This window comes from Quercus robur, chromosome 7 (genome assembly GCF_932294415.1).
Source record: "Quercus robur chromosome 7, dhQueRobu3.1, whole genome shotgun sequence".
Taxonomy (NCBI): Eukaryota; Viridiplantae; Streptophyta; class Magnoliopsida; order Fagales; family Fagaceae; genus Quercus; species Quercus robur.
In genome coordinates this window covers 2,197,919-2,209,984 of record NC_065540.1, presented here as the reverse complement: position 1 = coordinate 2,209,984, position 12,066 = coordinate 2,197,919, and the positions used below count along the sequence as shown (strand labels likewise).

General features: G+C 34.7%; 4 protein-coding genes across 4 annotated transcripts in view; 1 reads left to right on the top strand and 3 right to left on the bottom strand.

Annotated features, from left to right (window-relative positions):
* The window catches only part of LOC126691692 (exocyst complex component EXO70H1-like), a 197,056-nt gene extending 192,156 nt beyond the window's left edge, over positions 1-4,900 (bottom strand). Inside the window, exon 1 of the mRNA XM_050386791.1 lies at positions 4,850-4,900. The gene's annotated coding sequence lies outside the window, so the exon portion shown is untranslated. The remainder of the gene's footprint in view (positions 1-4,849) is intronic.
* Positions 760-1,794, bottom strand: LOC126690774 (uncharacterized). Its single transcript, XM_050385901.1, has one exon. It carries the CDS (start codon positions 1,792-1,794, stop codon positions 760-762), a length of 1,035 nt encoding a protein of 344 aa, XP_050241858.1.
* On the bottom strand, positions 2,541-4,900 carry LOC126691695 (exocyst complex component EXO70H1-like). The gene has a single exon (XM_050386795.1). It carries the CDS (start codon positions 4,740-4,742, stop codon positions 2,817-2,819), a length of 1,926 nt encoding a protein of 641 aa, XP_050242752.1. The 5' UTR covers positions 4,743-4,900; the 3' UTR covers positions 2,541-2,816.
* Positions 4,901-9,446: 4,546 nt separating this feature from the next.
* On the top strand, positions 9,447-9,803 carry LOC126690772 (uncharacterized). The gene has a single exon (XM_050385900.1). The coding sequence runs from the start codon at positions 9,447-9,449 to the stop codon at positions 9,801-9,803; it is 357 nt and encodes a 118-aa protein (XP_050241857.1).
* Positions 9,804-12,066: the final 2,263 nt, after the last annotated feature.

Sequence of the window (12,066 nt, the reverse complement as noted above, 5' to 3'; positions counted from 1 at the left end):
TTTTAATTAATAATTTTGGACTATAAAAACTTGAAATTTAAACATTCATTTGATAATATAACATTGATCTTTGATTTTTAGAAACTTTTGCAAACATGGAGAATATAAAAAGTAGGGACGAATGCAGGATTTTAAGCCGGGGGGGCCGGAGATAAGCAAAAAAAAAAATTTCAAATACGCATCCATATAGTATTAATAAACTATCAACCAAGACAAATACCCAAAAAAAATTGTTTCTTAATATATTAAGATACAATCTACTAACAAAAACAAAAGATACGAAGCACTATTGTTTCTTTATACAATCATCTATGAAAAGGGAACTCGACACTCTTTCAAATCTTCAAAATCATCTACTATCGAATCCAAACTAAATGTTAAAGCTATATCATTTTCAATGTATAACATCAAAGAATCATTCAAAAAGTCATCTTCCATTTTGTTTCGAAGTTCAGTTTTGACAAGTTTCATAGCTAAAAATGCTCACTTTGTAGTAGCAGTAGAAACTGGAAGAGTAAGCACAAGTCTCACCATTCTATAAACAAGTTTGTAGTGTTCTGAATTTCCAGTTCTCACTAACCATTGAGACAACTCAGATAAAATTTTCAATTTTTTGAACTCTGGATCTTAGACTACATTATGCTCAAAATGATAAAGCTCCTTCTCCAACACTTGTTTATCATAATCTGTGAAATCTTGTGAATAGAAATTCTTTACCAACAAACAAAGATCACTAATTCTGAAAGATTTTAATGCCTCTCAAGGTTCTAAAGCTGAGCTAAGCCTAAGTAACTCCATTGCATATTCATTAAACCGATAATTTAGTTCCTGTAGTTGAGAATCTATTGCAGCATAAAAAATATTTACTCGATAATGATGCTCATTTGTAACATTATCTTGTTGATTACGAGCTCGAGCTCGCCTCGCAACATAACAAGCATTCATATCTAGGACATCAATGCGATGCTTCTCACAAAATGATATCACAGTGGTGAGTAAGCCATCCCATCCATCATCTCTAAATTTTTGGATAAGTGCTTTAGTAGATGAAACTAAATGCATGGCATTTAAAATGTCTTGAAATTGGCTTTGCAAAGCTTGACAAAGTTTATCAGTGATCTCCATAGTTTCCTTCTCAAGATGCAAGATGAAGACAAATTCAAATGAAGTTAAACCTTCATAAGCTGACTCTCCTTCTGCCCAATTTTCTCCATCAATTGCACCATTAATTATATTTTGTAAAACTTCAACAGTTGAACTAAACATCCTTAATAAGCTAAAAACTAATCTAAAATGTGAACTCCAACGTGTTTCTACAGGTCGTTGTAAAGTGCCAATTTGATTAAGTCCACTTTCAGTCTCAGGCTCTTCAAGATCAATCAAACATGCTATTTCATTAGCATTGGCAACTTTCAATTGCTCATTGCGCTTGCATGAAGCATTAACAATTTTGATCAGAAAAAACAATGTAAGAAAAAAATGACTAATGGGAACAACTTGTTTTGATGCTTTTACTAATGCCAATTGTAAGCGATGTGCAAAACAATGGATATAGTAAGCATATTGGCAATCATTCAAAATCAAAGCTTGTAATCCATTCCACATACCTTGCATGTTGCTTGCTCTATCATATCCTTGCCCTCGAATATTTTGTATATCTAAGCAATGTTGAAATAACAAAGAATATATCCCCTTCTTTAGAATCAAAGTTGTAGTGTCAACAACATGAATAAGCCCAAAAAAGCGTTCTTTCACAAAGCCTTCTGCATCAACATATCTAAACACCACAGCCATTTGCTCTTTCATGGACTCATCACGAGCTTCATCAACTATTATGCAAAACTTTGCATCACCAATTTCTTCCCGAATGGCCTTCTTCACTTTGGCTGAGAAAACATGTAGAATTTCCTTTTAAATCCTAGGTGATGTGTAGGTTACATTTTTTGGAGCTTTTTATATTATTTCAGCAACCTTCTCATTCCAAAAAGTCACAATACCCAATAATTCATGAAAGTTCCCACGATTTAATGAACTAAAACTTTCATCTCGACCTCTAAAAGCTATAGCTTGAAAGGCAAGATATCGGACAATAAAAATTGTGGTCTTCAGTTACAACCGATTATTTGCAATTTGTTCAGTAGTGAAATGATCAACTACCCTTTGCAAAACCTATAAAATAGAAAAAATAGGTTTTAGATGTGAAAAACGGAAAAAATTTTGCACATACTGATGTAGATGTTGCCTGTTTGGTGAGTGAGTTCAAACTCACATTTTCACATTTTAAACAACATTATACATACTTTCACACACTTTTTCACCCACACGTATTTCAAAAAACTCCAAACAATAATTTTCAAACTACTCTACCAAACACCTCCTAAATGAGATATGGAAAATCCAAAATAACACTTTCCTAAAAACGCAGGTATAAAAAATTGAAAAGGGATTTTTTTTTTTTTTTTTTTTTTTTTTTTTTTTTTTTGAGAATGAATTGAAAAGGTATATAAGTACATAACGATGTTAGACAAAAGTACAAAACATAACCAAAAAAGTCGTAGTATAAACTGATTATTCAAACGGTACTTTTACACAAAAGGAAAAACTATGAACAACATGTACATCTTTATATATAACCGAGTAAAAAGAGTCAAAATTTGGCTATCAAAACAAAAAATTGCCAGCTAAGCCCAAAAACTGTTTGCTAGTGTTGTTAAACAACAATTTTTAGTATTTAAATAATAATAATATATCTAACAAGTATTTTCACAATACTGGAAATTGAACATCAATATTTAACCATTACTACCGAACAGCCCTTAACCTCTAGACCACGAATGTCGTTCATGAGACGAGGAATTTGAAGACGAAACACTGGCACTCCCTGAGTTATTGTTGTTCCCAAAGAACAGGTCCGACAGGTAATTCCCCACATCCTCAGGGGCAAATCTGACAATTAACCCAACATTTCGCTCTCCAACAACATTAGACCTGTGAGCGTCGTAGAATTCCCGATAACTTGGGACAATCTTTCTCGCTAATGAGACTTTCATTTCGTCTCGGAGTTTCGGGTCCGATACGACAAACGAGCTCTGTTTCCTACAAGTTTCGTCGAAGCTCGAATTGAATTTCCTGAAAATTTCCTTCGCCTGAGCTGGAGTAATCGTGGCCGTTGGATTTTCCGGCAGCGTTGCAATCACTGGGCCCCACGCTAATCTCTCGTAATTCGCAGCGAATAGTTTCACTTTCTCTTCGTACTTTGCGATCCAATCCTCGCCGAGAAGGTACTTCAAGTTCGAGGTTTGTACTTTGGAGACAACGTGGTTAAGGTTGTTGGCTAAGAATATGTACGAGAGACAAACGTCTTTGTGAAGTTCAACTTTACCGTCGAGTTTGCAGAGGAGTACGAGGATTAACCAAGCCATGCGCATGGAAATCGCCGGTGCCGGAGAGTCATCGGTGGATGGACTTTCGAAGTAAGATTCCGGTAACGATGATCTCGGCGGCGGAGGCCAGTCGGCGAAAATGTCGGTGAGGATGTTACTGTAATCGGCGAGGAGAGAGAGGTAGTTCATGGTGGTGAGAGTCAGAGTGTGAACACCACCGCCACCGTGGATTTTCGACTTCGACGAGTCCTTTTGCATTGTTGACTCGAACTCTGATAGCATTGAGCGGACCGTGTAGCTGAGTTTGTTCAGCGAGTTGAGAGCTTGAGCTCGGACGGTGACGGTTGATTCGAATGAGAAGATGGAATCGATTTCGATCCAGTTGGTTGAAATCGCTGTGTACATGTCGAGCACACGGAAAATTTTCTCAGGATGAGATTTCTTGCTCTTAGCTACGAGTTCGGGGAATCCGAAGAGAAGAGTAGCTCCTTCTTTGGAAATCTCAGTGAAACAAGATTCTCTGATCGAGTCTGAGGAAGCGAAAACATGGTCGCAGAGGATTCTCTCTCCGTTGAAAAGAGTTGTCATCGAAACTTTCACTGCTTCCAACCAATCCTTGATTCTGCGATCGAGAACTTCCCACTCCATCTTATTGATTTGTGAGGAGCTAATTTTTTCAACACCAAGTCGATAAATGCCTTCGTCGATAATCGATTTTCTGATAATTTTGTATATACTGATACACTCTTTGGCGTAACCAGAAGAGATCATACACTCAGCTATGGATCTCAAGTCAGTCATAGCTATGGATGAAACTTCTTCAACTTCATCGATTGAATCGCCTACGTTGCGCACTTCATCGTCGTGTGAGACTGAGCCATCATCGTCGAAATCAGAAATGCTTGATCGAGCGGAGGCGCGTGAGGATCGAGCGGAGACTGATTCGGGGTCCAAGTGAGCTCGATTCATGGAAAGGATTTGATAGAACTCCTTCTGGAGTCTCTTCATGGCTATCTGCATAAGGTTCTGTGCGTGCACGAGCTTCTCCGAGGTCGAGTTCTCGGTGACCAAGGCGTGCATGGATTTCTGAAGATCGTTCACGCACCTGATGAATTGGATGGCTTCACTTTTGCTCTCGTAGAACAAAGATGTGACTCTGGCATAAGTGGAGGTTTCTGGGTTCCACTTGTTTATCAAAACCGTGGCCGCTTCGATGCTCTGCTCGATCAATGACTCCGAAAAGCTGCGTCGAGGAGTACCTGTTGAAATTGAGTTTCTTGCAGGCGAAGAATATCGAGACATAGAGAAAGATGAAGTTTTGGAGTTGAAGCAAATACTCCTCATTCCTTTTCTAGGCATTTTTAAGATCTTGGAGTGAATATGAGTGATTGTTTGTGTTTGGGTGTGATGGGTGTGATGGGTGTGATGGATAAATACTTGAGCTCTGTGATGGTGTGTGAGAAAAGGTATATCACCGTACAGAGCTAAAGATTTATTTCTAGTTCTTAGAGTCTTTGTTTATGGTAAATTGTGAGTTGGAACATTGTTGTGGGGGTATATATAGACAAACGAACAACGCCGTTGTTTGGCCGATAGTAAAAAAAAATAAATAAAAAAAGAAAGAAAGAAACGTGTATACCGTATAGGCCTTAGAGAAGAACGTGGGGTATTGACTTTTTAAACTGTACAAGGTGTCACGTAAATTGAGTGATTGACTCTTACACGTTCCACGCGTACGGTTGTATTTGTGTCTGTCTCTCGGAGAAGCTGGGACTTTGAAATTTGCTAAAAGTAAAAAGATATTAAATTCTACAAATATATTAATAAGTGAATATTATATCTACATTTTATTTAAAATTCAGTACATCTTATCACAATTGATAGATTACTAATTTTGTTGAATTTATATATGGGTATTAGAATTGATTGAGTGTAATTGTGTTTATTCTTAAATTTGTGATAAGATGATGTGACTTGTTGGCATTAGAGGGGTAAAAATATAGGTTTTACAGTACATGCTTATAGAATTTAATCTCAAAATAAAACCCAAGGAAATATCAAAATAGTAAGAGGTGGAAATATTTTTGAATAGAATTGATGAGAGAAAATAGATTTGCCTGTGTGTAACGACACCCAACTGTTTCGTTTTCTAGTGATACATAAAAAAAAAATTCTGGATTGGGTATTATAAAAATACTAATACTATCAAGTAAAAAAAAAATATAAATTTTCTAAAATAAATAAAAACTATCAAGTCAAAAAGGATAAATTGAACCCTTCAAAAGAGGATAAATTGAAATAAATATCATTGGAGGTATAAATCTCTTGATAACTTATCCTTACGTGCACTTGATAGTTTTGAAAGATTATTGCATGTGATTTGAAGATCTTGACTAGATTTTTGTAATTTACATACATTCTTTATTTATTTTTCTCTAAATCCCACCTTAATTTTTTTTTTTTTAGTAATCTATATATACATAAAGAAATTTGTGTCTTACTACATGAAAAAAAACCTTAATGGTGTATTATATTGTTTGCTTTTTTTTTTTTTTTTGGGTCTAGTTTTATTTGAATCAACTATGAAGTCAAAAATGATAAATTATAATAAATATTGTAAGAACTGGGTTTAGCAGCCCAAACCCACTTAGAATAATGGTGCCTTGTACTTTAACCCAAACCCAAACAATAGAATTGTTTTGTGTAGAGGTGGGAAGACAATTACAGTTTAGTCGTAAGCTAAGCTTAAGGCTAGTGATACAGTTGTCAAATACAGGGGAACAAATCAGGTAGTTGATGGTAAGAAAAGTTCTCCTTTGTCACTTTTGAGGAAGGGTTCTTATATAAGTCTTACCTAGGTTTTTATCAAGTTATACACTGTTCAATTTTCTATTTCTTACTCTCTTTCTCCCAGCCTCTCCTCGGGCAGACCAACACCTCGGGTCAAACGCGCTTTTCCAATGAGTTAGTGCAAGACCCGCTCCTTATTCTTCTTGGTCCTCAGACGTCCCACAAATATAATTAGAGAAATGGAGAATATGATTTGAAGATTATTAAATATGACTTTGAAAGATCATGAAATATGATGTGAAGATTTGACTAGAACCTTCTAATTTACATACATTCTTAAATTGTTTGAATAGAAATTAAAATCACATTAATTTGTGTCGAGAAATTTGGAAATGATTCTTGACGAGTAATAAATAAATGGTCCACACTGTTCAATTTTCTATTTCTTACTCTCTTTCTCCCAGCCTCTCCTCGGGCTGACCAACACCTCGGGTCAAACGCGCTTTTCCAATGAGTTAGTGCAAGACCCGCTCCTTATTCTTCTTGGTCCTCAGACATCCCACAAATATAATTAGAGAAATGGAGAATATGATTTGAAGATTATTAAATATGACTTTGAAAGATCATGAAATATGATTTGAAGATTTGACTAGAACCTTCTAATTTACATACATTCTTAAATTGTTTGAATAGAAATTAAAATCACATTAATTTGTGTCGAGAAATTTGGAAATGATTCTTGACGAGTAATAAATAAATGGTCCACATGGACGATTACATTCAAGCCAGCAATAAGTAACAGTTATAAAACCATTATAGGTGCCTTCATGAGCCGCTTCATGTCCGTTACAAACACCTTTATGAGCCATTCCATTACTTTTAATCACCCAGCTCAGGCACAACGTCTAGGGGAGATCAACAAACCTTGCAATAACTCATAAGTTGTCTCTATAAAGCCATAAAAAGCAAGTAAGTAAACACACACGAACTAAACTACAATACATATTAGAGATTTCCTAAAAAAGATTAACTAATTTAAGCATTGGAGGGTCTTTGGCTAACACCAATCCGATGTCTTTTATTATCACCTTGTTTTCTTTTAATAGGAAACCCAAGTCATCCATTGAGAGAAACGAGGAATATATGTACTGACAACACTTTTTGTGTTTTATCAATTCTATTCTAGAAAAATAAAATAAATCAACGTAAAAAAAAGTATAAATTGAAATAAATATCATAGGAGAATATAAATCTCTTGATAAATTACCCTTACTAGCGCTTGATAATTTTGAAAGATTATTGTAAGGACACAATTTGTAACGACCCATAATAATGTTGGGTTCGCACGTAAAAAGGCCCAAACAATATCATTTGTAGAGCGTGGGTTAGAAAGGCTAGGCCTTGGTCACAAGACAGTGGTTTTTTCGTGGTGTTTATACATAATTAAATCGTGTTCACCCTAGGAGTCTTTCTCCTGGAGGTGGGCTGGGATGCTCTGGTTTTTTGCCATTTTTCCCAGCCCCTTTCCCCGGATTGCTTACTTTCCCTTTTATACTAGCCTGTATCCCTTATCCAACGTCCACGTGTGGGTTCGATTTTCTAGGACTGATACTTGTCCCATCAGCCCATACCCAGAGTGGTTGGGGGTGGTTGTAAAAGCTGAAAAGTATGGCTCTGTCAGGTGCAGAGTATTGAATGGCAGTAAGGGCAGCTTTCTCTTTGTTCTTGGTCGTTATACTATCCAGCGTACCCTTCTCTATTGACCTAGATATTTTAGATTTTTTCCCAAACTGTTCCTATACCGTTTTTGCCCTTCCTTCCAGGGAGACCTCGGATATGCCGAGGACAGAATCATCCTCGGCTGTGTCTCAAAACTATTTGGACTTTTATTACCTATCCTCGGCTATAACCTTCCTCGGCTCGGGCCTTGGACCCCAATGTAAAAATGGGTCAGGACCACAAATTATTGGACCCCACAATTATTATATGTGATTTGAAGATTTTGACAATATTTTTTTAATTTACATACGTTCTTAATTTTTTCTACATAAAGAAAATTTTTGGGATCTAGTTTTATTTATTTATTTATTTAGAGTTCCAACCTATAGCGTCCGCTTCTAATAATAGCTCTTTATCATTAAACCAAAAGTCTGATTTTATTTTAATCAACTATTAAACAATTAAATGAATTGAACAACGGTTAGTATTAAATTGAACAACGGTTAGTATTAAATTAAATGACAATCAAGCACGAATAAGAAGTATTGATCTTAATGGACTTTCAGTTCGTGGAGATCACAATTATATATATTGATCATAGTTGGATACAAAGACAATTTGAATTGCTACAGTGTTCTCTTTTTCCTTTTTCCGATTTCTTCTCCATGAAGAGTCTTTCACCTTATATATCCTCCTTTGGATCATCTTCACCTTCCACCCGAACCCTTACTTGAGTACCTGTCCCATCAGACACCCTCTCTGGTTTTCTGTGAGTTGTGGTAGTCAAGATAGTACTGTTCAGAAGTCTTCTCCATATAAATACAGACAGAAAAGTAGTTGCAGTGCATTTAATGCGGTGGTGGCAGCTTTTCCTTAGATATTTTTAGGTTTCCTTCCTTCTCGTATGTTCATAAAGCATGTCTCTCTCATTGGAGCTTCTTGGAGGTTTACGCTAACAGATGGAGTACATATTGTGAACTATATTCATCATATCTAAGGAGGAATTCCTCCTCGGACAACCTCTCATTTGTTAACTACGTTAATCGAGTATTTTTTAAATAACTTAATTTTTTATATTTAGAATTTTTTTTAAATTAATTTTATCTTAATCTTGTCCCCTAAATCCAAATCCTAATTCCATCACTGTCTGCGTAAATAATTATGCATCATGATATATATTATTAATTCATAATTGCATATTAATATTAGCCCATGTCAATTAATTTATAAAGGACTTTGATAACAGGTGCTAGCCAACACCTGTTAATGAACCAGCTGTGGTTCATTTATGATCTATCACAAATCCCACCTGCATAGGAAATTGGCAAAATTTTACTTTTCAACTGTGGTTTATGTTAGATGTGTACTTTGGTTTTTTCAATACATCATCTAAACTAACACACATTTAATACATATTCAGTTTTTTCCATATCCCTAAAAAAAAGGTGAATAGTTTAGTTTAAATTTTATCACATTAACGGGTGTTGTACAACACCGTTAATAGCACCCATTTATAAAATAGATACTGAATTACTAATCATAACTTATGGAGTCATGGCTGAGTTATGGGCTCTAAAGGATGGTCTCACGCTAGCTTCTCAACTTAGAATTTCTGACATATGTGTAGAGCTTGATGCTGAGCTTATTGTTTTACTTCTTACTAATTACTCAATAAATAATCTCATGATAGAGCCTTTGCTTGATGATTGCAGGACCCTATTGAAGAAATTCCATAATTCAACTGTCCACCACATTTTTAGGGAGGCAAACCAATATGCTGATGCATTGGCTAAGTTTGGAGCCACCTTTTCTTCGGATTATGTTAATTTTGTTAATCCATCACCTGTAGTGGAGGACTTGCTGGCTTTTGACAAGACCAAGCTTTTTTGTAATAGACTTATTAGTGTTTAATCTATTTCAGCGTTGGTTTACCAAAAAAAAAAAATCATACAAATTAATCATACATGTGTCAGGAATCATATTTTTATTTATTTATTTATTTTGACAAGGTGGAATCAGATTGTTTTTATTTTTTATTATAAAAATTGGAATTAGTCAGATTTGTTGAACTACTGAAATGGCCCAAATGGGAATTTTTAGTCCGCTAATCTACCAGTTAACTATTTGACCTTGTAAGCATATAAGTTTGTAACTAAGAATCTGTATAGACACAACATGTCCTTCCATGCAAATCAGACATAACATTTTGGTAGCAAAATATCATTTGTTACTCGTGTGACGAGTCTTGTAGTACCAAGATAAGTCTAAAATGCAGTTTATTCGGTTTTCTTTTACTTTTAGTTAAATCCAGTTTTTTTTTTAAAAGTTGTTGAATAAAGGTAATTGTAGATCCGTGAACAGTACATGGGACCCACAGGAAAAAACGTTTCTGCTAGGAAACATGCAAAATGTGCTTCCCAAACGGAGACTGAGTATAACAATTAGTGTGCGTTCATGCGTTCATGCGTTTTGCTGAAAAACAGTGGGTCCCGTGCATTGTTCACAGGATCCATAAGTACTTTATTTAGCAAAAAAAAAAAAAAAAAAACTAGATCCTATGACACTATTCACATATATATAAAAAAATTTACTATAATATTTTCAATTTTCAACAATAAAAGGTATCCAAACATACCCTAAAAGTAAAACCCAAGCAAGACAAAAACCATGGTTTTAAAAACCGAACCGGTCAAAGAACCGTTTTTTTGTAAATTTCCGGTTCAACCCCGATTTTTGACCGATTTTTGGCCGGTTTTCCGGTTGTTGACCGGTTATTGACCGGTTTTGGAGCTTTTAACCGGACCGGATTGACTTCCGGTTCCCGGTTGAACCGGTCGGACCGGCCGGTCCGGTCCGATTTTTAAAACAGTGACAAAAACTACTCGGTTTTATAAACCATGCAGGACCATTTCCAATTCAACCCTGTCATTCCACGTATGGTTATGCCCGTGTAAATAAAGTACGTATACCAATGCGTGGACCTCACAATGGAAAGTAAAACTTTTAGTCACCCAATTAATGGACTTTATCTTCTGTCACCCAATTAAGGGACTTTATATCTTCTGTGTGCATTGTGTTGGCTTCCTGGACCATCAACCACAATGACTTATTACGATGCTCGTGTTTGACTCATTGAGATTGCCTCAATTTGCTTCTATCCCATTTTTGATGTGAACCCTTAGAAGTTGTGCGATATCAGATAAATGGACTTTTTGAGTCTTCTATTAATTAAATGCATTGCAGTCATTTCTCGTTTATTTATCTCTGGAAACTTTCACAGTCCTATTTGACGGCTTATATATGTGTACGTGACTCATGAGTTCTTCTGCCATGGAAAATTATTTACTACGATGAACCAACTGGCTAGCTAGGTATACATAATAGTCTGGTTGGTGATTATTTTCCAGATGCGTTTAGACCAATTAGTACTTCCACATTCATACATATCATTGTCTTTTTTAATTTTATTGATAGTATTGTCCTATTTAGATAATAATTAATGAACTGAGCTCCACTGTCAAATTCATAATGCTAGTTCTTTTAGGAATCTATATATATAATAATAGGTGAATTTGAGAAAAAATTAAATTAAAATTTCAAATTAGAGTTCAAATTTTGTACTATATGTCCTAAATTATTTATTCTTAAAGAGTTTTATTTAATTTTAGAATCAAATGTGGGACAACATCATAAATATTCATATATATATATATATAATAATAGGTGAAACTGAGAAAAACTCAAATTAAAATTCCAATTTTACACCATGTATCCTAAATTATTTATTCTTAAAGAGTTTTATTTAATTTTAAAATCAAATGTGAGGACCACATCATAAATATTCGTAAAAAAAAAAAAATCAAAGACTCTAGAATAAATGAATCGTAAAAAAAAAAAAAAAAAAAAAAAAAAAGTGCTTCACAATAATTAAAAAAATGGACAATTTACATTTTATATCCAATAATATCCTTAAAAAAAATGTAAAAAGTTAACAAAATATAAAAATGACTATCAATAGTATTTAAATTATATATATATATATATAAATTATATTATGCATCTTATTGTATATTTTTAAGTGTATCCATGCATATGCATGGGGTTACAAACTAGTTCAAATAAATGGGATGTACAAATATAAATAAATTATCTAATATGTGTTTGCTTCTGGGGT